The 26936-nt window shown below is 44.2% G+C and overlaps 1 protein-coding gene across 1 annotated transcript in view; it reads left to right on the forward strand.

Annotated features, from left to right (window-relative positions):
• Positions 1 to 355: 355 nt before the first annotated feature.
• The window catches only part of LOC130340998 (proton-coupled zinc antiporter SLC30A2-like), a 78050-nt gene continuing 51469 nt past the window's right edge, over positions 356 to 26936 (forward strand). The window contains exon 1 of the mRNA XM_056554223.1: positions 356 to 1116. Within this exon, the coding sequence (XP_056410198.1) occupies positions 1040 to 1116 (77 nt within the window). The 5' untranslated portion in view covers positions 356 to 1039. The remainder of the gene's footprint in view (positions 1117 to 26936) is intronic.

Raw genomic sequence — 26936 nt, forward strand, 5'->3', positions numbered from 1 at the left:
TGATGTAGTATTAACCCTCTCATCACCACAGGGCACACGTCCCTCCCGGTGTCACATCTAAGCCTCCTCCTCCAGTATCTGTCTGGGGCTTTGACACCAGATATTTTAACCTCTTATTGACCAAGTCATTTTTTTCCCTGTAATTGTAATCCAAAAGCTGCAGCTTATTGTGGTCACAGCCGGATGGCGCTTGGTTTTTGTTGGACAACGTGTACTTATTATTTTTTTAGGTATCATTGTTCTTTTTGTTCTTTAGATTTCATTTTTGCAGCGTTCACCTTAGTGTATTAAGACGGGATGACTTCATTACATTTCTATTTTGGGGTCTTTATAAATAATGTTTTGCTCCATTTTGGGGGAGGCGCTTCTTTCACAGATGTTAGTCAGGGGGGTTGTGATTACGTTTTCATGTCTTTTTGCCACAAAAAATCTAATTCAAAAGCAACGTCACCTTCTGCGACCAACAGAAAACCCACCATGCAGTGAGACGAGGCAGATGCAGGATTCACAGCGGAGGGTCTGTGACAGTGTTTGGTGACAGTTCACACGTAGAGCTATTCCTGGCAGCGGTCAGTAGAGGGAGCTCCTCCTCTGTCCTGACTGGCAGCGGCTCCGATCTCTGGTCTGATCGCTCACACATCGCACTTCATACTCTGCGGCAGACAGTGCTGGAGCCCACTCTGCAGAGCATCACTTCAGGACTTTACATCCCACCTGGCACTGCACCCCAGACTCCACTTTACCGATTATTGCCCCAAACCTGTTCTGCAGATTATTCTTCCAAACCCTGTATCCCACCTAACACTGTACAGAGCGCACTCTGCAGATTATTACAGCAGACTGTATCCCATACGACGCTGCAGATTATCTCACCAGACTTTTTATTACACACTGGATCACATCTGCCCGGACCCTGTCTGCAGATCATCTCTCCCGACACTCCATCTGGTCCTGGATTTTCCCCATATTCACACAGATCTGGGCTGCACACACAGAGACATGGGAGTGTGACCCTAAACCGGAGGCGACAATACACAGAATGGAGCCCGGCGGAGACTCAGAGACCAGAAGACTGGTGGAGCCCAACAAGGGAGGGGGCGGCCTGAAGATCAAGAGGTCAGTGACCCCACAACCTCATATACACCCCATAAACCACATATGTCTCTACACCCCATACATTCAATACCCTATACACCCCATAAACCACAGACGTCTCTACACCTGATACAATCAATACCCTATACACCCCATAAACCACAGACGTATCTACACCCCATACATTCAATACCCTATACACCCCATAAACCACAGACGTCTCTACACCTGATACAATCAATACCCTATACACCCCATAAACCACAGACGTATCTACACCCCATACATTCAATACCCTATACACCCCATAAACCACAGATGTCTCTACACCTGATACAATCAATACCCTATACACCCCATAAACCACAGACGTATCTACACCCCATACATTCAATACCCTATACACCCCATAAACCACAGATGTCTCTACACCTGATACAATCAATACCCTATACACCCCATAAACCACAGACGTATCTACACCCCATACATTCAATACCCTATACACCCCATAAACCACAGACGTCTCTACACCCCATACATTCAATACCCTATACACCCCATAAACCACAGACATCTCTACACCCGATACATTCAATACCCTATACACCCCATAAACCACAGACGTCTCTACACCTGATACAATCAATACCCTATACACCCCATAAACCACAGACGTCTCTACACCCCATGCATTCAATACCCTATACACCCCATAAACCACAGACGTCTCTACACCCCATACATTCAATACCCTATACACCCCATAAACCACAGACGTCTCTACACCCCATACATTCAATACCCTATACACCCCATAAACCACAGACGTCTCTACACCCCATACATTCAATACCCTCTACACCCCATAAACTACCGACATCTCTACACCCCATACATTCAATACCCTATACACCCCATAAACTACCGACATCTCTACACCCCATACATTCAATACCCTCTACACCCCATAAACCACAGACGTCTCTACACCCCATACATTCAATACCCTATACACCCCATAAACCACAGACGTCTCTACACCCCATACATTCAATACCCTATACACCCCATAAACTACCGACATCTCTACACCCCATACATTCAATACCCTATACACCCCATAAACTACCGACATCTCTACACCCCATACATTCAATACCCTCTACACCCCATAAACTACCGACATCTCTACACCCCATACATTCAATACCCTATACACCCCATAAACCACAGACGTCTCTACACCCCATTCATTCAATACCCTATACACCCCATAAACCACAGACATCCCTACAGCCCATTAATTGATATTCTATACAGCCCAAAAACTATCTACATCTCTACACCCAGTACGATTAATACAATGCGTCAAAACATTCACCACATGCAGCAAATATTCATCTCCGCAAACAATGCAACCAACATCCCGTTACCCTGCACATCATATGGACCCCATATATCATACAGACCCAATATATCATACACAGACCCCACAGAACCAATATATTAGACCCTACAGATAACATACAGACCCCACAGAAACCATACAGACCCCATATATCATATACAGACCCCACAGAAAACATGTATGTTTTCTGTGGGGTCTGTATGTGGGGCAATATATCATATACAGAACCATCCCCGCACGTACATGACAATCATATTGTCGCGCTCCACATATCACACAGATCTCACACGTCCTAAATGCGGAACCCATCACCCTATAAACCAGATGCACCCAAAGCATCAATGAGAATCCCATAACACCCTGTGGACCTAATAAATCCATACACATCACCCCTCACCCCATCTACACATCACCTTTCACCCTTGTGGCATCCAATATATACAAATGTTGATAAAGATCATAGTGACCCCAAATTATAAGAGGAAATCACTGAGAGATCATAGTGACCCCAAATAATCAGAGGAAATCACTGAAAGATCAGAGTGACCCCAAATAATAAGAGGAAATCACTGAGAGATCAGGGTGACCCCAAATAATAAGAGGAAATCACAGAGAGATCAGGGTGACCCCAAATAATAAGAGGAAATCACAGAGAGATCAGAGTGACCCCAAATAATAAGAGGAAATCACTGAGAGATCAGGGTGACCCCAAATAATAAGAGGAAATCACTGAGAGATCAAAGTGACCCCAAATAATAAGAGGAAATCACTGAGAGATCAGAGTGACCCCAAATAATAAGAGGAAATCACTGAGAGATCAGAGTGACCCCAAATAATAAGAGGAAATCACTGAGAGATCAGGGTGACCCCAAATAATAGGAGGAAATCACTGAGAGATCATAGTGACCCCAAATAATAAGAGGAAATCACTGAAAGATCAGAGTGACCCCAAATAATAGGGGGAAATCACTGAGAGCTCAGAGTTACCCCAAATAATAAGAGGAAATCACTGAAAGATCAGAGTGACCCCCAAATAATAAGAGGAAATCAGTGAGAGATCAGAGTGACCCCAAATAATAAGGGAAAATCACTGAGAGCTCAGAGTGACCCCAAATAATAAGAGGAAATCACTGAGAGATCAGGGCGACCCCAAATAATAAGAGGAAATCACTGAGAGATCAGTGTGACCCCAAATAATAAGAGATCACTGAGAGATCAGAGTGACCCCAAATAATAAGAGAAGATCACTGAGAGATCAGAGTGACCCCAAATAATAAGAGGAAATCATTGAGAGATCAGAGTGACCCCAAATAATAAGAGAAGATCACTGAGAGCTCAGAGTGACCCCAAATAATAAGAGGAGATCACTGAGAGATCATAGTGACCCCAAATAATAAGAGGAAATCACTGAGAGATCATAGTGACCCCAAATAATAAGAGATCACTGAGAGATCATAGTGACCCCAAATAATAAGAGGAAATCACAGAGAGATCAGGGTGACCCCAAATAATAAGAGGAAATCACTGAGAGATCATAGTGACCCCAAATAATAAGAGGAAATCACAGAGAGATCAGAGTGACCCCAAATAATAAGAGGAAATCACTGAGAGATCAGGGTGACCCCAAATAATAAGAGGAAATCACTGAGAGATTATAGTGACCCCAAATAATAAGAGGAAATCACTGAGAGATCAGAGTGACCCCAAATAATAAGAGAAACTCACTGAGAGATCAGAGTGACCCCAAATAATAAGAGGAAATCACTAAGAGATCAGGGTGACCCCAAATAATAGGAGGAAATCACTGAGAGATCATAGTGACCCCAAATAATAAGAGGAAATCACTGAGAGCTCAGAGTGACCCCAAATAATAAGAGGAAATCACTGAAAGATCAGAGTGACCCCAAATAATAAGAGGAAATCAGTGAGAGATCAGGGTGACCCCAAATAATAAGAGGAAATCACTGAGAGATCAGGGTGACCCCAAATAATAAGAGGAAATCACTGAGAGATTATAGTGACCCCAAATAATAAGAGTAAATCACTGAGAGATCAGAGTGACCCCAAATAATAAGAGGAAATCACTGAGAGATCAGGGTGACCCCAAATAATAGGAGGAAATCACTGAGAGATCATAGTGACCCCAAATAATAAGAGGAAATCACTGAGAGCTCAGAGTGACCCCAAATAATAAGAGGAAATCACTGAAAGATCAGAGTGACCCCAAATAATAAGAGGAAATCACTGAGAGATCAGAGTGACCCCAAATAATAAAAGGAAATCACTGAGAGATCAGGGTGACCCCAAATAATAAGAGGAAATCACTGAGAGATCAGAGTGACCCCAAATAATAAGAGATCACTGAGAGATCAGAGTGACCCCAAATAATAAGAGGAAATCATTGAGAGATCAGAGTGACCCCAAATAATAAGAGAAGATCACTGAGAGCTCAGAGTGACCCCAAATAATAAGAGGAGATCACTGAGAGCTCAGAGTGACCCCAAATAATAAGAGGAAATCACTGAAAGATCATAGTGACCCCAAATAATAAGAGGATATCACTGAGAGATCAGAATGACCCCAAATAATAAGAGGAAATCACAGAGAGATCAGAGTGACCCCAAATTATAAGAGGAAATCACTGAGAGATCATAGTGACCCCAAATAATCAGAGGAAATCACTGAAAGATCAGAGTGACCCCAAATAATAAGAGGAAATCACTGAGAGATCAGGGTGACCCCAAATAATAAGAGGAAATCACAGAGAGATCAGGGTGACCCCAAATAATAAGAGGAAATCACAGAGAGATCAGAGTGACCCCAAATAATAAGAGGAAATCACTGAGAGATCAGGGTGACCCCAAATAATAAGAGGAAATCACTGAGAGATCAAAGTGACCCCAAATAATAAGAGGAAATCACTGAGAGATCAGAGTGACCTCAAATAATAAGAGGAAATTAAAGAGAGATCAGGGTGACCCCAAATAATAAGAGGAAATCACTGAGAGATCAGGGTGACCCCAAATAATAAGAGGAAATCACTGAGAGATCAAAGTGACCCCAAATAATAAGAGGAAATCACTGAGAGATCAGAGTGACCCCAAATAATAAGAGGAAATCACTGAGAGATCAGAGTGACCCCAAATAATAAGAGGAAATCACTGAGAGATCAGGGTGACCCCAAATAATAGGAGGAAATCACTGAGAGATCATAGTGACCCCAAATAATAAGAGGAAATCACTGAAAGATCAGAGTGACCCCAAATAATAGGGGGAAATCACTGAGAGCTCAGAGTTACCCCAAATAATAAGAGGAAATCACTGAAAGATCAGAGTGACCCCCAAATAATAAGAGGAAATCAGTGAGAGATCAGAGTGACCCCAAATAATAAGGGAAAATCACTGAGAGCTCAGAGTGACACCAAATAATAAGAGGAAATCACTGAGAGATCAGGGCGACCCCAAATAATAAGAGGAAATCACTGAGAGATCAGTGTGACCCCAAATAATAAGAGATCACTGAGAGATCAGAGTGACCCCAAATAATAAGAGAAGATCACTGAGAGATCAGAGTGACCCCAAATAATAAGAGGAAATCATTGAGAGATCAGAGTGACCCCAAATAATAAGAGAAGATCACTGAGAGCTCAGAGTGACCCCAAATAATAAGAGGAGATCACTGAGAGATCATAGTGACCCCAAATAATAAGAGGAAATCACTGAGAGATCATAGTGACCCCAAATAATAAGAGATCACTGAGAGATCATAGTGACCCCAAATAATAAGAGGAAATCACAGAGAGATCAGGGTGACCCCAAATAATAAGAGGAAATCACTGAGAGATCATAGTGACCCCAAATAATAAGAGGAAATCACAGAGAGATCAGAGTGACCCCAAATAATAAGAGGAAATCACTGAGAGATCAGGGTGACCCCAAATAATAAGAGGAAATCACTGAGAGATTATAGTGACCCCAAATAATAAGAGGAAATCACTGAGAGATCAGAGTGACCCCAAATAATAAGAGAAACTCACTGAGAGATCAGAGTGACCCCAAATAATAAGAGGAAATCACTAAGAGATCAGGGTGACCCCAAATAATAGGAGGAAATCACTGAGAGATCATAGTGACCCCAAATAATAAGAGGAAATCACTGAGAGCTCAGAGTGACCCCAAATAATAAGAGGAAATCACTGAAAGATCAGAGTGACCCCAAATAATAAGAGGAAATCAGTGAGAGATCAGGGTGACCCCAAATAATAAGAGGAAATCACTGAGAGATCATAGTGACCCCAAATAATAAGAGGAAATCACTGAAAGATCAGAGTGACCCCAAATAATAAGAGGAAATCACTGAGAGATCATAGTGACCCCAAATAATAAGAGGAAATCACTGAGAGCTCAGAGTGACCCCAAATAATAAGAGGAAATCACTGAAAGATCAGAGTGACCCCAAATAATAAGAGGAAATCAGTGAGAGATCAGGGTGACCCCAAATAATAAGAGGAAATCACTGAGAGATCAGGGTGACCCCAAATAATAAGAGGAAATCACTGAGAGATTATAGTGACCCCAAATAATAAGAGGAAATCACTGAGAGATCAGAGTGACCCCAAATAATAAGAGGAAATCACTGAAAGATCAGAGTGACCCCAAATAATAAGAGGAAATCAGTGAGAGATCAGGGTGACCCCAAATAATAAGAGGAAATCACTGAGAGATCAGGGTGACCCCAAATAATAAGAGGAAATCACTGAAAGATCAGAGTGACCCCAAATAATAAGAGGAAATCACTGAGAGATCAGAGTGACCCCAAATAATAAAAGGAAATCACTGAGAGATCAGGGTGACCCCAAATAATAAGAGGAAATCACTGAGAGATCAGAGTGACCCCAAATAATAAGAGATCACTGAGAGATCAGAGTGACCCCAAATAATAAGAGGAAATCATTGAGAGATCAGAGTGACCCCAAATAATAAGAGAAGATCACTGAGAGCTCAGAGTGACCCCAAATAATAAGAGGAGATCACTGAGAGCTCAGAGTGACCCCAAATAATAAGAGGAAATCACTGAAAGATCATAGTGACCCCAAATAATAAGAGGATATCACTGAGAGATCAGAATGACCCCAAATAATAAGAGGAAATCACAGAGAGATCAGAGTGACCCCAAATAATAAGAGGAAATCACTGAGAGATCAGAGTGACCCCAAATAATAAGAGGAGATCACTGAGAGATCAAAGTGACTCCAAATAATAAGAGGAAATCACAGAGAGATCAGAATGACCCCAAATAATAAGAGGAGATCACTGAAAGATGAGAGTGACCCCAAATAATAAGAAGATATCACTGAGCGATCAGAGTGACCCCAAATAATAAGAGGAAATCACTGAGAGATCAGAGTGACCCCAAATAATAAGAGGAAATCACTGAGAGATCAGGGTGACCCCAAATAATAAGAGGAAATCACTGAGAGATCAGGGTGACCCCAAATAATAGGAGTAAATTACTGAGAGATGATAGTGACCCCAAATAATAAGAGGAAATCACTGAGAGATCAGAGTGACCCCAAATAATAAGAGGAAATCACTGAGAGATCAGAGTGACCCCAAATAATAAGAGGAAATCACTGCGAGATCAGGGTGACCCCAAATAATAAGAGGAGATCACTGAGAGATCAGAGTGACCCCAAATAATAAGAGATCACTGAGAGATCAGAGTGAACCCAAATAATAAGAGGAAATCATTGAGAGATCAGAGTGACCCCAAATAATAAGAGGAGATCACTGAGAGATCAGAGTGACCCCAGATAATAAGAGGAAATCACTGAGAGATCATAGTGACCCCAAATAATAAGAGGAGATCACTGAGAGATCAGAGTGACCCCAAATGATAAGGGAAAATCACTGAGAGATCAGAGTGACCCCAGATAATAAGAGGAAATCACTGAGATATCATAGTGACCCCAAATAATAAGGAGATCACAGAGAGATCAGAGTGACCCCAAATAATAAGAGGAAATCACTGAGAGATCAGAGTGACCCCAAATAATAAGGGAAAATCACTGACAGATCAGAGTGACCCCAAATAATAAGAGGAGATCACTGAGAGATCAGGGTGACTCCAAATAATAAGAGGAGATCACTGAGAGATCAGAGTGACCCCAAATAATAAAAGGAGATCACTGAGAGATCAGAGTGACCCCAAATAATAAGAGATCACTGAGAGATCAGAGTGACCCCAAATAATAAGAGGAAATCACTGCGAGATCAGGGTGACCCCAAATAATAAGAGGAGATCACGAAGAGATCAGAGTGACCCCAAATAATAAGAGATCACTGAGAGATCAGAGTGACCCCAAATAATAAGAGGAAATCATTGAGAGATCAGAGTGACCGCAAATAATAAGAGGAGATCACTGAGAGATCATAGTGACCCCAGATAATAAGAGGAAATCACTGAGAGATCAGAGTGACCCCAAATAATAAGAGGAAATCACTGAGAGATCAGAGTGACCCCAAATAATAAGGGAAAATCACTGAGAGATCAGAGTGACCCCTAATAAAAAAGAGAAGATCACTGAGAGATCAGCGTGACTCCAAATAATAAGAGGAGATCCCTGAGAGATTAGTGACCCCTAATGAAAAGAGGAGATCACTGAGAGATTAGAGTGACCCCAAATAATAAGAGGAGATCCCTGAGAGATGAGTGACCTCTATAAAAAGAGGAGATCACTGAGAGATCTGAGTGACCCCAAATAATAAGAGAAAATCACTGAGAGATCAGGGTGACCCCCAAAAATAAGAGGAGATCACTGAGAGATCGGGGGGACCCCAAGTAAGAGGAGATCACTGAGAGATAAGGGTGACCCCAAAAAATAGGAGATCACAGAGAGATCAGAATGACCCCAAATAATAAGAGGAGATTATTGAGTGATCAGAGTGACCCCCAAATAACAAAAGGAAATCACTGAGAGATCAGGGTGACCCCAAATAATAAGAGGAGATCATTGAGTGATCAGGGTGACCCCAAATAATAAGAGGAAGTCACTGAGAGATCATAGTGACCCCAAATAATAAGAGGAAATCACTGAGAGATCAGAGTGACCCCAAATAATAAAAGGAGATAATAGAGAGATCAGGGTGACCCTAAATAATAAGAGGAAGTCACTGAGAGATCATAGTGACCCCAAATAATAAGAGGAGATCATTGAGTGATCAATGTGACCCCAAATAATAAGAGGAAGTCACTGAGAGATCAGAGTGACCCCAAATAATAAAAGGAGATAATAGAGAGATCAGGGTGACCCTAAATAAAAAGAGGAGATCACTGACAGATCAGGGTGACCCCAAATAATAAGAGGAGATCACAGAGAAATTAGAGTGACCCCAAATAATAAGAGATCACTGAGAGATCAGAGTGACCCCAAATAATAAGATGAGGTAACATGGAGCTCGGAGTTCCTCTGTGTGGGGCAGCTGGGTCAGGATTCCCCCGTCTCCTATAACGTGTGTGGAGTCAATCATCCATTGAGAGCAGCAGATAATAGGGTCATTATTAGGGTGGGTAAATCAGTGAGTGCGGGAATCAGTGGGCGGGGGTCCTCCCTGTCATGGCTGGCTGCCCCCCTGCAGATTAATGGGCCATGTCCCTCCTGATAAGTCTCCTCATTGTGTCCTCGTCCCATTGTTCCTGAGGAGCCGCACACATCATGGAGGCCGCAGAGCGAGGAGCTGAAACCGCTTCATACCCCAAAGGAAAAGGGAGATGTCCAGACCCCCGAGACAATGTCACCTGTCAGGAAGAAGCCCCAGTAATGTCTGTCCTTAAAGAGGGCCTCCACCCCTGTGCCCCCGACCTGAGCCTCCGCCTGCACTATCCTTCAATTAGGAGACAATGATGGCGGCCGGGTGCAGGTGTCATGGCCTCCGTCATATTCACAATGTGACCTGAACCCAAGATATATCTGAATAATATTGTACTGGGCTCAGCAATGAATTTGTGTGATTCCCCCAACAAGAAGTTGTGTAGTCCTCTCATTGTTAGTGTAACATTGTCTCAACAGCTCTCACATCAGGACAGGGAGTTGTGTAGTCCTCTCATTGTTAGTGTAACATTGTCTCAACAGCTCTCACATCAGGACAGGAAGTTGTGTAGTCCTCTCATTGTTAGTGTAACATTGTCTCAACAGCTCTCACATCAGGACAGGAAGTTGTGTAGTCCTCTCATTGTTAGTGTAACATTGTCTCAACAGCTCTCACATCAGGACAGGAAGTTGTGTAGTCCTCTCATTTTTTATGTGGTGTTGTCTCTAGCTCGCTGGCTCCACCCTCTTTCCTGACTGTAAGGGTGCATGCACACCACGTTTTCAGGCTATGACTGCTGGATCCGGCTGGGGAGGGGAAAACTGTGCGCTCCCGTACCCCAGCCGGACCAGCGCTGAAATCCATTGACTTTAAAATCAGCCGACCGGAGTCGCCGTTTGACTTCGGTCGGCTCATTTCTGCCCCGTATCCGGTTTTCTGACCGGACCTAAAACCGTAGTATAGTATTATCCTATTATAGCTGGGGTACGGGAGCGCACAGTTTTCCCCTCCCCAGCTGGATCCGGCAGCCGTGGCCTGAAAACGTGGTGTGCATGCACCCTAAGTTTTGTAAATCTCTCATTGTCAGTGTAGTGTTGTCTCCAGCTCCTCCCTCTCCCCGGACAGGAAGTTGTGTAGTCCTCTTATTTTCTGTTATGTTGTCTGCTCCTCTCTCTCCTCTGACAGGAAGTTGTGTAGTCCTCTTATTTTCTATTATGTTGTCCGCTCCTCCCTCTCCTCTGACAGGAAGTTGTGTAGTCCTCTTATTTTCTATTATGTTGTCCGCTCCTCCCTCTCCTCTGACAGGAAGTTGTGTAGTCCTCTTATTTTCTGTTATGTTGTCCGCTCCTCTCTCTCCTCTGACAGGAAGTTGTGTAGTCCTCTTATTTTCTGTTATGTTGTCTGCTCCTCTCTCTCCTCTGACAGGAAGTTGTGTAGTCCTCTTATTTTCTATTATGTTGTCCGCTCCTCCCTCTCCTCTGACAGGAAGTTGTGTAGTCCTCTTATTTTCTATTATATTGTCAGCTCCTCTGACAGGAAGTTGTGTAGTCCTCTAATTTTCTGTTATGGAGTCCGCTCCTCCATCTCTCCCATCATCCTCTGCTGTTTTTGGAGGGGTGGCTGGATCTTGTCTCAGTTCTAGCCCCGCCCCCTGAGTGATGTCACTGAGAGGACATGGGCGGGGGGTTGTGGGGAGATAACAGATGAACAAAACTAACAGATTATTGGTGGTTTAAACCTGGGGCAGGTAAACCTTGCTATAGACTTATCTGCAGTTTTTTTTAACCCTGTGCATGCTGGGAGTTGTAGCTTTGCAACATCTGGAGAGCCACAGATGAAGACAGAGCGGGGCAAAACACGTAAGATGCCCTCCTGCCCCTCAACCTTCAAATCTTGAACCAGATCCTCAATGTTATATCTGTGTAGACCGGTGGTCTCTAAGCATGGTCCTCCAGATGTTGCAAGACTTCAACTCCCAGCATGCCCAGACAGCCAACGGCTGTCTGGGAATGCTGGGAGTTGAAGTTTCGCAACATCTGGAGGGCTGCAGTGTGAAGACCACTGCACTAAGGAATAAGATGAGAGGGAACCATTGATTTCAAGGAAATTGTGCATCCTCTGGAGGAGGCAGATAGACCTTTGGTCTCTGGGCATTCTGGGAGTTGAAGTTTTGCAACATCCAGAGGGCCACAGTTTGAGACCACTGCTGTAGACTGAGATACTGACCATTCCCTTATAGTATGTATACATATATATATATATATATATATATATATCTTTTCGTAGTCCTCAGCTGCACAACAATACGATGATCTGGGATGGGAACCCATAGGAATCAGAAGAAATGGAAATTGATCCATTTCTGGTATTTTAGGCCTCAGATAAAGATACGGTGATTACATTATATACAGAGGAGGGAATTCTGTCATCTCCAAAGACATCAGCCCCACCCCGTATAAGATCCTGAAAGTGTTTACAAGGATCTAATATAGATGGATATATATGGGGTCATGTTTCCTATAATAACTTGTCAGTCGTCCAGCTCCACTCTATCAGTCACAAGAGGAGAGAAAAGCCGATCATACAGTCGTGTAGTGTACAGAGGAGAGAAAATCCGATCATAAAGTTGTGTTGTGTAGAGAGGAGGAGAGAAAAGCCGATCATACAGTCGTGTAGTGTAGATGGAAGGAGAGAAAAGCCGATCATACAGTCGTGTAGTGTAGAGGAGAGAAAATCCGATCATAAAGTTGTGTTGTGTAGAGAGGAGAGAAAAGCCGATCATACAGTCGTGTAGTGTAGAGAGGAGGAGAGAAAAGCCAATCATACAGTCGCGTAGTGTAGAGAGGAGGAGAGAAAAGCCGATCATACAGTCGCGTAGTGTAGAGAGGAGGAGAGAAAAACCGATCATACAGTCGTGTAGTGTAGAGAGGAGGAGAGAAAAGCAGATCATGCAGTCGCGTAGTGTAGAGAGGAGAGAAAAGACGATCATACAGTTGTGTAGTGTAGAGAGGAGAGAAAAGCCGATCATAAAGTTGTGTAGTGTAGAGAGGAGGAGAGAAAAGCCGATCATACAGTCGCGTAGTGTAGAGAGGAGAGAAAAGACGATCATACAGTTGTGTAGTGTAGAGAGGAGAGAAAAGCCGATCATAAAGTTGTGTAGTGTAGAGAGGAGGAGAGAAAAGCCAATCATACAGTTGTGAAGTGTAGAGAGGAGGAGAGAAAAGCCAATCATACAGTTGTGTAGTGTAGAGAGGAGAGAAAAGACGATCATACAGTTGTGTAGTGTAGAGAGGAGAGAAAAGACGATCATACAGTTGTGTTGTGTAGAGAGGAGGAGAGAAAAGCCGATCATAGAGTCGTGTAGTGTAGATGGAAGGAGAGAAAAGCCGATCATACAGTCGTGTAGTGTAGAGGAGAGAAAAGCCGATCATACAGTTGTGTAGTGTAGAGGAGAGAAAGAAGATCATACAGTTGTGTAGTGTAGAGGAGAGGAGAGAAAAGACGATCATACAGTCGTGTATTGTAGACAGGAGAGAAAAGCTGATCATACAGTCGTGTACTGTAGAGGAGAGAAAAGCAGATCATACAGTCGTGTAGTGTAGAGAGGAGGAGAGAAAAGCAGATCATACAGTCGTGTAGTGTAGAGAGGAGGAGAGAAAAGCCGATCATACAGTTGTGTAGTGTAGAGAGGAGGAGAGAAAAGCCGATCATACAGTCGTGTAGTGTAGAGAGGAGGAGAGAAAAGCTGATCATACAGTCGTGTAGTGTAGAGAGGAAAGAAAAGCCGATCATACATTCATGTAGTGTAGAGGAGAGAAAAGCCGATCATACAGTCGTGTAGTGTAGAGGAGAGAAAAGCCGATCATACAGTCGTGTAGTGTAGATGGAAGGAGAGAAAAGCTGATCATACAGTCATGTAGTGTAGAGAGGAGGAGAGAAAAGCTGATCATACAGTCGTGTAGTGTAGATGGAAGGAGAGAAAAGCTGATCATACAGTTGTGTAGTGTAGAGAGGAAAGAAAAGCCGATCATACAGTCGTGTAGTGTAGATGGGAGGAGAGAAAAGCCGATCATACAGTCGTGTAGTGTAGAGAGGAGCAGAGAAAAGCCGATCATACAGTCGTGTAGTGTAGAGAGGAGGAGAGAAAAGTCGATCATACAGTCGTGTAGTGTAGAGAGGAGGAGAGAAAAGCTGATCATAGAGTCGTGTAGTGTAGAGGAGAGAAAAGTCGATCATACAGTCATGTAGTGTAGAGGAGAGAAAAGTCGATCATACAGTCGTGCAGTGTAGAGAGGAGGAGAGGAAAGCCGATCATACAGTCGTGAAGTGTAGAGAGGAGGAGAGAAAAGCCGATCATACAGTTGTGAAGTGTAGAGAGGAGGAGAGAAAAGCCGATCATACAGTCGTGTAGTGTAGAGAGGAGGAGAGAAAAGCCGATCATACAGTCGTGTAGTGTAGAGAGGAGAGAAAAGCTGATCATACAGTCGCGTAGTGTAGAGAGGAAAGAAAAGACGATCATACAGTCGTGTAGTGTAGAGGAGAGAAAAGCCGATCATACAGTCGTGTAGTGTAGAGATGAGGAGAGAAAAGCCGATCATACAGTCGTGTAGTGTAGAGAGGAGGAGAGAAAAGCCGATCATACAGTCGTGTAGCGTAGAGAGGAGGAGAGAAAAGCCGATCATACAGTTGTGTAGTGTAGAGAGGAGAGAAAAGCAGATCATACAGTCGTGTAGCATAGAGAGGAGGAGAGAAAAGCCGATCATACAGTTGTGTAGTGTAGAGAGGAGAGAAAAGCAGATCATACAGTCGTGTAGTGTAGAGAGGAGAGAAAAGCCGATCATGCAGTCGTGTAGTGTAGAGAGGAGGAGAGAAAAGCCGATCATACAGTCGTGTAGTGTAGAGAGGAGGAGAGAAAAGCCGATCATACAGTCGTGTAGCGTAGAGAGGAGGAGAGAAAAGCCGATCATACAGTCGTGTAGTGTAGAGAGGAGAGAAAAGACGATCATACAGTCGTGTAGTGTAGAGAGGAGAGAAAAGCCGATAATACAGTCATGTAGTGTAGAGAGGAGGAGAGAAAAGCCGATCATACAGTCATGTAGTGTAGGGAGGAGAGAAAAGCCGATAATACAGTCATGTAGTGTAGAGAGGAGGAGAGAAAAGTCGATCATACAGTTGTGTAGTGTAGAGAGGAGGAGAGAAAAGCCGATCATACAGTCATGTAGTGTAGAGAGGAGGAGAGAAAAGTCGATCATACAGTCATGTAGTGAAGAGAGGAGGAGAGAAAAGCAGATCATACAGTCGTGTAGCGTAGAGAGGAGAGAAAAGCTGATCATACAGTCGTGTAGTGTAGAGAGGAGGAGAGAAAAGCCGATCATACAGTCGTGTAGTAAAGAGAGGAGGAGAGAAAAGCAGATCATACAGTCGTGTAGTGTAGAGAAGAGAGCAAAGCTGATCATACAGTCGTGTAGTGTAGAGAGGAGGAGAAAAAAGCCGATCATACAGTCATGTAGTGTAGAGAGGAGGAGAGAAAAGCCGATCATACAGTCATGTAGTGTAGAGAGGAGGAGGGAAAAGCCGATCTTACAGTCGTGTAGATGGGAGGAGGGAAAAGCAGATCATACAGTCGTGTAGTGTAGAGAGGAGGAGAGGAAAGCCGATCATACAGTCGTGTAGTGTAGTGAGGAGGAGGGAAAAGACGATCATACACTCGTGTAGTGTAGAGAGGAGGAGAGAAAAGCCGATCATACAGTCGTGTAGTGTAGAGAGGAGGAGAGAGAAGACGATCATACAGTCGTGTAGTGGAGAGAGGAGGAGAGAAAAGCCGATCATACAGTCGTGTAGTGTAGTGAGGAAGAGGGAAAAGCCGATCTTACAGTCGTGTAGATGGGAGGAGGGAAAAGCCGATCATACAGTTGTGTAGTGTAGAGAGGAGAGAAAAGCTGATCATACAGTCGTGTACTGTAGAGGAGAAAAAAGTAGATCATACAGTCGTGTAGTGTAGGGAGGAGGAGAGAAAAGCCGATCATACAGTCGTGTAGTGTAGAGAGGAGGAGAGAAAAGTCGATCATACAGTCGTGTTGTGTAGAGAGGAGGAGAGAAAAGTCGATCATACAGTCGTGTAGTGTAGAGAGGAGAGAAAAGCCGATCATACAGTGATGTAGTGTAGAGGAGAGAAAAGCCGATCATACAGTATTGTAGTGTAGAGAGGAGGAGAGAAAAGCTGATCATACAGTTGTGTAGTGTAGAGGAGAGAAAAGCCGATCATACAGTCGTGTAGTGTAGTGAGGAGGAGGGAAAAGCCGATCATACAGCTGTGTAGTGTAGAGAGGAGGAGAGAAAAGCCGATCATACAGTCGTGTAGTGTAGAGAGGAGAAGAGAAAAGTCGATCATACAGTCGTATAGTGTAGAGAGGAGGAGAGAAAAGCCGATCATACAGTCGTGTAGTGTAGAGAGGAGAAGAGAAAAGTCTATCATAAAGCCGTGTAGTGTAGAGAGGAGGAGAGAAAAGCCGATCATACAGTTGTGTAGTGTAGAGAGGAGAGAAAAGCCGATCATACAGTGATGTAGTGTAGAGGAGAGAAAAGCCGATCATACAGTCGTTTAGTGTAGAGAGGAGGAGAGAAAAGCTGATCATACAGTTGTGTAGTGTAGAGGAGAGAAAAGCCGATCATACAGTCGTGTAGTGTAGTGAGGAGGAGGGAAAAGCCGATCATACAGTTGTGTAGTGTAGAGAGGAGGAGAGAAAAGCTGATCATACAGTCGTGTAGTGTAGAGAGGAGGAGAGAAAAGCCGATCATACAGTTGTGTAGTGTAGAGAGGAGGAGAGAAAAGCCGATCATACAGTCGTGTAGTGTAGAGAGGAGGAGAGAAAAGCTGATCATATAGTCGTGTAGTGTAGAGAGGAAAGAAAAGCCGATCATACAGTCGTGTAGTGTAGAGAGGAGGAGAGAAAAGCCGATCATACAGTCGTGTAGTGTAGAGAGGAGGAGAGAAAAGCCGATCATACAGTTGTGTAGTGTAGATGGAAGGAGAGAAAAGCTGATCATACAGTCGTGTAGTGTAGAGAGGAGGAGAGAAAAGCCGATCATACAGTCGTGTAGTGTAGAGGAGAGAAAAGTCGATCATACAGTCGTGTAGTGTAGAGGAGAGAAAAGTCGATCATACAGTTGTGCAGTGTAGAGAGGAGGAGAGAAAAGCCGATCATACAGTCGTGAAGTGTAGAGAGGAGGAGAGAAAAGCCGATCATACAGTCGTTTAGTGTAGAGAGGAGAGAAAAGCTGATCATACAGTCGTGTAGTGTAGAGAGGAAAGAAAAGCCGATCATACAGTCGCGTAGTGTAGAGGAGAGAAAAGCTGATCATACAGTCGTTTAGTGTAGAGAGGAGGAGAGAAAAGCCGATCATACAGTCGTGTAGCGTAGAGAGGAGGAGAGAAAAGCCGATCATACAGTCGTGTAGTGTAGAGAGGAGGAGAGAAAAGCCGATCATACAGTCGTGTAGTGTAGAGAGGAGGAGAGAAAAACTGATCATACAGTCGTGTAGTGTAGAGGAGAGAAAAGCCGATCATACAGTCGTGTAGTGTAGAGAGGAGGAGAGAAAAGCCGATCATACAGTCATGTAGTGTAGAGAGGAGGAGAGAAAAGCCGATCATACAGTCGTGTAGTGTAGAGAGGAGGAGAGAAAAGTCGATCATACAGTCATGTAGTGTAGAGAGGAGGAGAGAAAAGCCGATCATACAGTCGTGTAGTGTAGAGAGAAAAAACAATCATACAGTCGTGTAGTGTAGAGGAGAGAAAAGCCGATAATACAATTGTGTAGAGGAGAGAAAAGTCGATCATACAGTCGTGTAGTGTAGAGAGGAGGAGAGAAAAGCCGATCATACAGTTGTGTAGTGTAGAGAGGAGCAGAGAAAAGCCGATCATACAGTCGTGTAGTGTACAGAGGAGGAGAGAAAAGTCGATCATACAGTCGTGTAGTGTAGAGGAGAGAAAAGACGATCATACAGTCGTGTAGTGTAGAGGAGAGAAAAGCCGATAATACAATTGTGTAGAGGAGAGAAAAGTCGATCATTCAGTCTTGTAGTGTAGAGAGGAGGAGAGAAAAGCCGATCATACAGTCATGTAGTGTAGAGAGGAGAGAAAAGCTGATCATAGAGTCGTGTAGTGTAGAGAGGAGAGAAAAGCAGATCATACAGTCGTGTAGAGAGGAGGAGAGAAATGCCGATCATACAGTCGTGTAGTGTAGAGAGGAATAGAGAAAAGCCGATCATACAGTTGTGTAGTGTAGAGAGGAGGAGATAAAAGCCGATCATACAGTTGTGTAGTGTAGAGAGGAGGAGAGAAAAGCCGATCATACAGTTGTGTAGTGTAGAGAGGAGGAGAGAAAAGCCGATCATACAGTCTTGTAGAGAGGAGGAGAGAAAAGCTGATCATACAGTCGTGTAGTGTAGAGAGGAGGAGAGAAAAGCCGATCATACAGTTGTGTAGTGTAGAGAGGAGGAGAGAAAAGCCGATCATACAGTTGTGTAGTGTAGAGAGGAGGAGGGAAAAGCCAATCATACAGTTGTGTAGTGTAGAGAGGAGGAGAGAAAAGCCGATCATACAGTCGTGTAGTGTAGAGAGGAGGAGAGAAAAGCCGATCATACAGTCGTGTAGAGAGGTGGAGAGAAAAGCCGATCATACAGTCATGTAGTGTAGAGAGGAGGAGAGAAAAGCCGATCATACAGTCGTGTAGAGAGGAGGAGAGAAAAGCCGATCATACAGTCGTGTAGTGTAGAGAGGAGGAGAGAAAAGCCGATCATACAGTCGTGTAGAGAGGAGGAGAGAAAAGCCGATCATACAGTCGTGTAGTGTAGAGAGGAGGAGAGAAAAGCCGATCATACAGTCGTGTAGTGTAGTGAGGAGGAGGGAAAAGCCGATCATACAGTTGTGTAGTGTAGAGAGGAGGAGAGAAAAGCCGATCATACAGTCGTGTAGTGTAGAGAGGAGGAGAGAAAAGCCGATCATACAGTCGTGTAGTGTAGAGAGGAGGAGAGAAAAGTCGATCATACAGTCGTGTAGTGTAGAGAGGAGGAGAGAAAAACCGATCATACAGTCGTGTAGTGTAGAGAGGAGAGAAAAGCCGATCATACAGTGATGTAGTGTAGAGGAGAGAAAAGCCGATCATACAGTCGTGTAGTGTAGAGAGGAGGAGAGAAAAGCTGATCATACAGTCGTGTAGTGTAGAGGAGAGAAAAGCCGATCATACAGTCGTATAGTGTAGAGAGGAGGAGAGAAAAGCCGATCATACAGTCGTGTAGTGTAGTCAGGAGGAGAGAAAAGCCGATCTTACAGTCGTGTAGATGGGAGGAGGGAAAAGCCGATCATACAGTCGTGTATTGTAGTGAGGAGAAGGGAAAAGCCGATCTTACAGTCGTGTAGTGTAGAGAGGAGGAGAGAAAAGCCGATCATACAGTCGTGTAGTGTAGTCAGGAGGAGGGAAAAGCCGATCTTACAGTCGTGTAGATGGGAGGAGGGAAAAGCCGATCATACAGTCGTGTAGTGTAGAGGAGAGAAAAGCCGATCATACAGTCGAGTAGTGTAGAGGAGGGAAAAGCTGATCATACAGTTGTGTAGTGTAGAGGAGGAGGAGAGAAAAGCCGATCATAGAGTCGTGTAGTGTAGATGGAAGAAGAGAAAAGCCGATTATACAGTCGTATAGTGTAGAGAGGAGGAGAGAAAAGCCGATCATACAGTCGTGTAGTGTAGAGAGGAGGAGAGAAAAGCCGATCATACAGTCATGTAGTGTAGAGGAGAGAAAAGCCGATCATACAGTCGTGTAGTGTAGAGAGGAGGAGAGAAAAGCTGATCATACAGTTGTGTAGTGTAGAGAGGAGGAGAGAAAAGCCAATCATACAGTCGCGTAGTGTAGAGAGGAGAGAAAAGACGATCATACAGTTGTGTAGTGTAGAGAGGAGAGAAAAGCCGATCATACAGTTGTGTTGTGTAGAGAGGAGGAGAGAAAAGCCGATCATAGAGTCGTGTAGTGTAGATGGAAGGAGAGAAAAGCCGATCATACAGTCGTGTAGTGTAGAGGAGAGAAAAGCCGATCATACAGTTGTGTAGTGTAGAGAAGAGAAAGAAGATCATACAGTTGTGTAGTGTAGAGGAGAGGAGAGAAAAGACGATCATACAGTCGTGTATTGTAGACAGTTGAGAAAAGCTGATCATACAGTCGTGTACTGTAGAGGAGAGAAAAGCAGATCATACAGTCGTGTAGTGTAGAGAGGAGGAGAGAAAAGCCGATCATACAGTCGTGTAGTGTAGAGAGGAGGAGAGAAAAGCCGATCATACAGTCGTGTAGTGTAGAGAGGAGAGAAAAGCCGATCATACAGTTGTGTAGTGTAGAGAGGAGGAGAGAAAAGCCGATCATACAGTCGTGTAGTGTAGAGAGGAGGAGAGAAAAGCTGATCATACAGTCGTGTAGTGTAGAGAGGAAAGAAAAGCCGATCATACATTCGTGTAGTGTAGAGGAGAGAAAAGCCGATCATACAGTCGTGTAGTGTAGAGGAGAGAAAAGCCGATCATACAGTCGTGTAGTGTAGATGGAAGGAGAGAAAAGCTGATCATACAGTCGTGTAGTGTAGAGAGGAGGAGAGAAAAGCTGATCATACAGTCGTGTAGTGTAGATGGAAGGAGAGAAAAGCTGATCATACAGTTGTGTAGTGTAGAGAGGAAAGAAAAGCCGATCATACAGCTGTTTAGTGTAGAGAAGAGAAAAGCCGATCATACAGTCGTGTAGTGTAGATGGGAGGAGAGAAAAGCCGATCATACAGTCGTGTAGTGTAGAGAGGAGCAGAGAAAAGCCGATCATACAGTCGTGTAGTGTAGAGAGGAGGAGAGAAAAGTCGATCATACAGTCGTGTAGTGTAGAGAGGAGGAGAGAAAAGCTGATCATAGAGTCGTGTAGTGTAGAGGAGAGAAAAGTCGATCATACAGTCATGTAGTGTAGAGGAGAGAAAAGTCGATCATACAGTCGTGCAGTGTAGAGAGGAGGAGAGGAAAGCCGATCATACAGTCGTGAAGTGTAGAGAGGAGGAGAGAAAAGCCGATCATACAGTCGTGAAGTGTAGAGAGGAGGAGAGAAAAGCCGATCATACAGTCGTGTAGTGTAGAGAGGAGGAGAGAAAAGCCGATCATACAGTCGTGTAGTGTAGAGAGGAGAGAAAAGCTGATCATACAGTCGCGTAGTGTAGAGAGGAAAGAAAAGACGATCATACAGTCGTGTAGTGTAGAGGAGAGAAAAGCCGATCATACAGTCGTGTAGTGTAGAGATGAGGAGAGAAAAGCCGATCATACAGTCGTGTAGTGTAGAGAGAAGGAGAGAAAAGCCGATCATACAGTCGTGTAGCGTAGAGAGGAGGAGAGAAAAGCCGATCATACAGTTGTGTAGTGTAGAGAGGAGAGAAAAGCAGATCATACAGTCGTGTAGCGTAGAGAGGAGGAGAGAAAAGCCGATCATACAGTTGTGTAGTGTAGAGAGGAGAGAAAAGCAGATCATACAGTCGTGTAGTGTAGAGAAGAGAGAAAAGCCGATCATGCAGTCGTGTAGTGTAGAGAGGAGGAGAGAAAAGCCGATCATACAGTCGTGTAGTGTAGAGAGGAGGAGAGAAAAGCCGATCATACAGTCGTGTAGCGTAGAGAGGAGGAGAGAAAAGCCGATCATACAGTCGTGTAGTGTAGAGAGGAGAGAAAAGACGATCATACAGTCGTGTAGTGTAGAGAGGAGAGAAAAGCCGATAATACAGTCATGTAGTGTAGAGAGGAGGAGAGAAAAGCCGATCATACAGTCATGTAGTGTAGGGAGGAGAGAAAAGCCGATAATACAGTCATGTAGTGTAGAGAGGAGGAGAGAAAAGTCGATCATACAGTTGTGTAGTGTAGAGAGGAGGAGAGAAAAGCCGATCATACAGTCATGTAGTGTAGAGAGGAGGAGAGAAAAGTCGATCATACAGTCATGTAGTGAAGAGAGGAGGAGAGAAAAGCAGATCATACAGCCGTGTAGCGTAGAGAGGAGAGAAAAGCTGATCATACAGTCGTGTAGTGTAGAGAGGAGGAGAGAAAAGCCGATCATACAGTCGTGTAGTAAAGAGAGGAGGAGAGAAAAGCAGATCATACAGTCGTGTAGTGTAGAGAAGAGAGCAAAGCTGATCATACAGTCGTGTAGTGTAGAGAGGAGGAGAAAAAAGCCGATCATACAGTCATGTAGTGTAGAGAGGAGGAGAGAAAAGCCGATCATACAGTCATGTAGTGTAGAGAGGAGGAGGGAAAAGCCGATCTTACAGTCGTGTAGATGGGAGGAGGGAAAAGCAGATCATACAGTCGTGTAGTGTAGAGAGGAAAGCCGATCATACAGTCGTGTAGTGTAGTGAGGAGGAGGGAAAAGACGATCATACACTCGTGTAGTGTAGAGAGGAGGAGAGAAAAGCCGATCATACAGTCGTGTAGTGTAGAGAGGAGGAGAGAGAAGACGATCATACAGTCGTGTAGTGGAGAGAGGAGGAGAGAAAAGCCGATCATACAGTCGTGTAGTGTAGTGAGGAAGAGGGAAAAGCCGATCTTACAGTCGTGTAGATGGGAGGAGGGAAAAGCCGATCATACAGTTGTGTAGTGTAGAGAGGAGAGAAAAGCTGATCATACAGTCGTGTACTGTAGAGGAGAAAAAAGTAGATCATACAGTCGTGTAGTGTAGGGAGGAGGAGAGAAAAGCCGATCATACAGTCGTGTAGTGTAGAGAGGAGGAGAGAAAAGTCGATCATACAGTCGTGTAGTGTAGAGAGGAGGAGAGAAAAGTCGATCATACAGTCGTGTAGTGTAGAGAGGAGAGAAAAGCCGATCATACAGTGATGTAGTGTAGAGGAGAGAAAAGCCGATCATACAGTATTGTAGTGTAGAGAGGAGGAGAGAAAAGCTGATCATACAGTTGTGTAGTGTAGAGGAGAGAAAAGCCAATCATACAGTCGTGTAGTGTAGTGAGGAGGAGGGAAAAGCCGATCATACAGCTGTGTAGTGTAGAGAGGAGGAGAGAAAAGCCGATCATACAGTCGTGTAGTGTAGAGAGGAGAAGAGAAAAGTCGATCATACAGTCGTGTAGTGTAGAGAGGAGGAGAGAAAAGCCGATCATACAGTCGTGTAGTGTAGAGAGGAGAAGAGAAAAGTCTATCATAAAGCCGTGTAGTGTAGAGAGGAGGAGAGAAAAGCCGATCATACAGTCGTGTAGTGTAGAGAGGAGAGAAAAGCCGATCATACAGTGATGTAGTGTAGAGGAGAGAAAAGCCGATCATACAGTCGTTTAGTGTAGAGAGGAGGAGAGAAAAGCTGATCATACAGTCGTGTAGTGTAGAGGAGAGAAAAGCCGATCATACAGTCGTGTAGTGTAGTGAGGAGGAGGGAAAAGCCGATCATACAGTTGTGTAGTGTAGAGAGGAGGAGAGAAAAGCTGATCATACAGTCGTGTAGTGTAGAGAGGAGGAGAGAAAAGCCGATCATACAGTTGTGTAGTGTAGAGAGGAGGAGAGAAAAGCCGATCATACAGTCGTGTAGTGTAGAGAGGAGGAGAGAAAAGCTGATCATATAGTCGTGTAGTGTAGAGAGGAAAGAAAAGCCGATCATACAGTCGTGTAGTGTAGAGAGGAGGAGAGAAAAGCCGATCATACAGTCGTGTAGTGTAGAGAGGAGGAGAGAAAAGCCGATCATACAGTTGTGTAGTGTAGATGGAAGGAGAGAAAAGCTGATCATACAGTCGTGTAGTGTAGAGAGGAGGAGAGAAAAGCCGATCATACAGTCGTGTAGTGTAGAGGAGAGAAAAGTCGATCATACAGTCGTGTAGTGTAGAGGAGAGAAAAGTCGATCATACAGTCGTGCAGTGTAGAGAGGAGGAGAGAAAAGCCGATCATACAGTCGTGAAGTGTAGAGAGGAGGAGAGAAAAGCCGATCATACAGTCGTTTAGTGTAGAGAGGAGAGAAAAGCTGATCATACAGTCGTGTAGTGTAGAGAGGAAAGAAAAGCCGATCATACAGTCGCGTAGTGTAGAGGAGAGAAAAGCTGATCATACAGTCGTTTAGTGTAGAGAGGAGGAGAGAAAAGCCGATCATACAGTCGTGTAGCGTAGAGAGGAGGAGAGAAAAGCCGATCATACAGTCGTGTAGTGTAGAGAGGAGGAGAGAAAAGCCGATCATACAGTCGTGTAGTGTAGAGAGGAGGAGAGAAAAACTGATCATACAGTCGTGTAGTGTAGAGGAGAGAAAAGCCGATCATACAGTCGTGTAGTGTAGAGAGGAGGAGAGAAAAGCCGATCATACAGTCATGTAGTGTAGAGAGGAGGAGAGAAAAGCCGATCATACAGTCGTGTAGTGTAGAGAGGAGGAGAGAAAAGTCGATCATACAGTCATGTAGTGTAGAGAGGAGGAGAGAAAAGCCGATCATACAGTCGTGTAGTGTAGAGAGAAAAAACAATCATACAGTCGTGTAGTGTAGAGGAGAGAAAAGCCGATAATACAATTGTGTAGAGGAGAGAAAAGTCGATCATACAGTCGTGTAGTGTAGAGAGGAGCAGAGAAAAGCCGATCATACAGTCGTGTAGTGTAGAGAGGAGCAGAGAAAAGCCGATCATACAGTCGTGTAGTGTACAGAGGAGGAGAGAAAAGTCGATCATACAGTCGTGTAGTGTAGAGGAGAGAAAAGACGATCATACAGTCGTGTAGTGTAGAGGAGAGAAAAGCCGATAATACAATTGTGTAGAGGAGAGAAAAGTCGATCATACAGTCTTGTAGTGTAGAGAGGAGGAGAGAAAAGCCGATCATACAGTCATGTAGTGTAGAGAGGAGAGAAAAGCTGATCATAGAGTCGTGTAGTGTAGAGAGGAGAGAAAAGCAGATCATACAGTCGTGTAGAGAGGAGGAGAGAAATGCCGATCATACAGTCGTGTAGTGTAGAGAGGAATAGAGAAAAGCCGATCATACAGTTGTGTAGTGTAGAGAGGAGGAGATAAAAGCCGATCATACAGTTGTGTAGTGTAGAGAGGAGGAGAGAAAAGCCGATCATACAGTTGTGTAGTGTAGAGAGGAGGAGAGAAAAGCCGATCATACAGTCTTGTAGAGAGGAGGAGAGAAAAGCTGATCATACAGTCGTGTAGTGTAGAGAGGAGGAGAGAAAAGCCGATCATACAGTTGTGTAGTGTAGAGAGGAGGAGAGAAAAGCCGATCATACAGTTGTGTAGTGTAGAGAGGAGGAGGGAAAAGCCAATCATACAGTTGTGTAGTGTAGAGAGGAGGAGAGAAAAGCCGATCATACAGTCGTGTAGTGTAGAGAGGAGGAGAGAAAAGCCGATCATACAGTCGTGTAGAGAGGAGGAGAGAAAAGCCGATCATACAGTCATGTAGTGTAGAGAGGAGGAGAGAAAAGCCGATCATACAGTCGTGTAGAGAGGAGGAGAGAAAAGCCGATCATACAGTCGTGTAGTGTAGAGAGGAGGAGAGAAAAGCCGATCATACAGTCGTGTAGAGAGGAGGAGAGAAAAGCCGATCATACAGTCGTGTAGTGTAGAGAGGAGGAGAGAAAAGCCGATCATACAGTCGTGTAGTGTAGTGAGGAGGAGGGAAAAGCCGATCATACAGTTGTGTAGTGTAGAGAGGAGGAGAGAAAAGCCGATCATACAGTCGTGTAGTGTAGAGAGGAGGAGAGAAAAGCCGATCATACAGTCGTGTAGTGTAGAGAGGAGGAGAGAAAAGTCGATCATACAGTCGTGTAGTGTAGAGAGGAGGAGAGAAAAACCGATCATACAGTCGTGTAGTGTAGAGAGGAGAGAAAAGCCGATCATACAGTGATGTAGTGTAGAGGAGAGAAAAGCCGATCATACAGTCGTGTAGTGTAGAGAGGAGGAGAGAAAAGCTGATCATACAGTCGTGTAGTGTAGAGGAGAGAAAAGCCGATCATACAGTCGTATAGTGTAGAGAGGAGGAGAGAAAAGCCGATCATACAGTCGTGTAGTGTAGTCAGGAGGAGAGAAAAGCCGATCTTACAGTCGTGTAGATGGGAGGAGGGAAAAGCCGATCATACAGTCGTGTATTGTAGTGAGGAGAAGGGAAAAGCCGATCTTACAGTCGTGTAGTGTAGAGAGGAGGAGAGAAAAGCCGATCATACAGTCGTGTAGTGTAGTCAGGAGGAGGGAAAAGCCGATCTTACAGTCGTGTAGATGGGAGGAGGGAAAAGCCGATCATACAGTCGTGTAGTGTAGAGGAGAGAAAAGCCGATCATACAGTCGAGTAGTGTAGAGGAGGGAAAAGCTGATCATACAGTTGTGTAGTGTAGAGGAGGAGGAGAGAAAAGCCGATCATAGAGTCGTGTAGTGTAGATGGAAGAAGAGAAAAGCCGATTATACAGTCGTATAGTGTAGAGAGGAGGAGAGAAAAGCCGATCATACAGTCGTGTAGTGTAGAGAGGAGGAGAGAAAAGCTGATCATACAGTTGTGTAGTGTAGAGAGGAGGAGAGAAAAGCCAATCATACAGTCGCGTAGTGTAGAGAGGAGAGAAAAGACGATCATACAGTTGTGTAGTGTAGAGAGGAGAGAAAAGCCGATCATACAGTTGTGTTGTGTAGAGAGGAGGAGAGAAAAGCCGATCATAGAGTCGTGTAGTGTAGATGGAAGGAGAGAAAAGCCGATCATACAGTCGTGTAGTGTAGAGGAGAGAAAAGCCGATCATACAGTTGTGTAGTGTAGAGAAGAGAAAGAAGATCATACAGTTGTGTAGTGTAGAGGAGAGGAGAGAAAAGACGATCATACAGTCGTGTATTGTAGACAGT

This window comes from Hyla sarda, unplaced genomic scaffold, assembly GCF_029499605.1.
Source record: "Hyla sarda isolate aHylSar1 unplaced genomic scaffold, aHylSar1.hap1 scaffold_607, whole genome shotgun sequence".
Lineage (NCBI taxonomy): Eukaryota > Metazoa > Chordata > Amphibia > Anura > Hylidae > Hyla > Hyla sarda.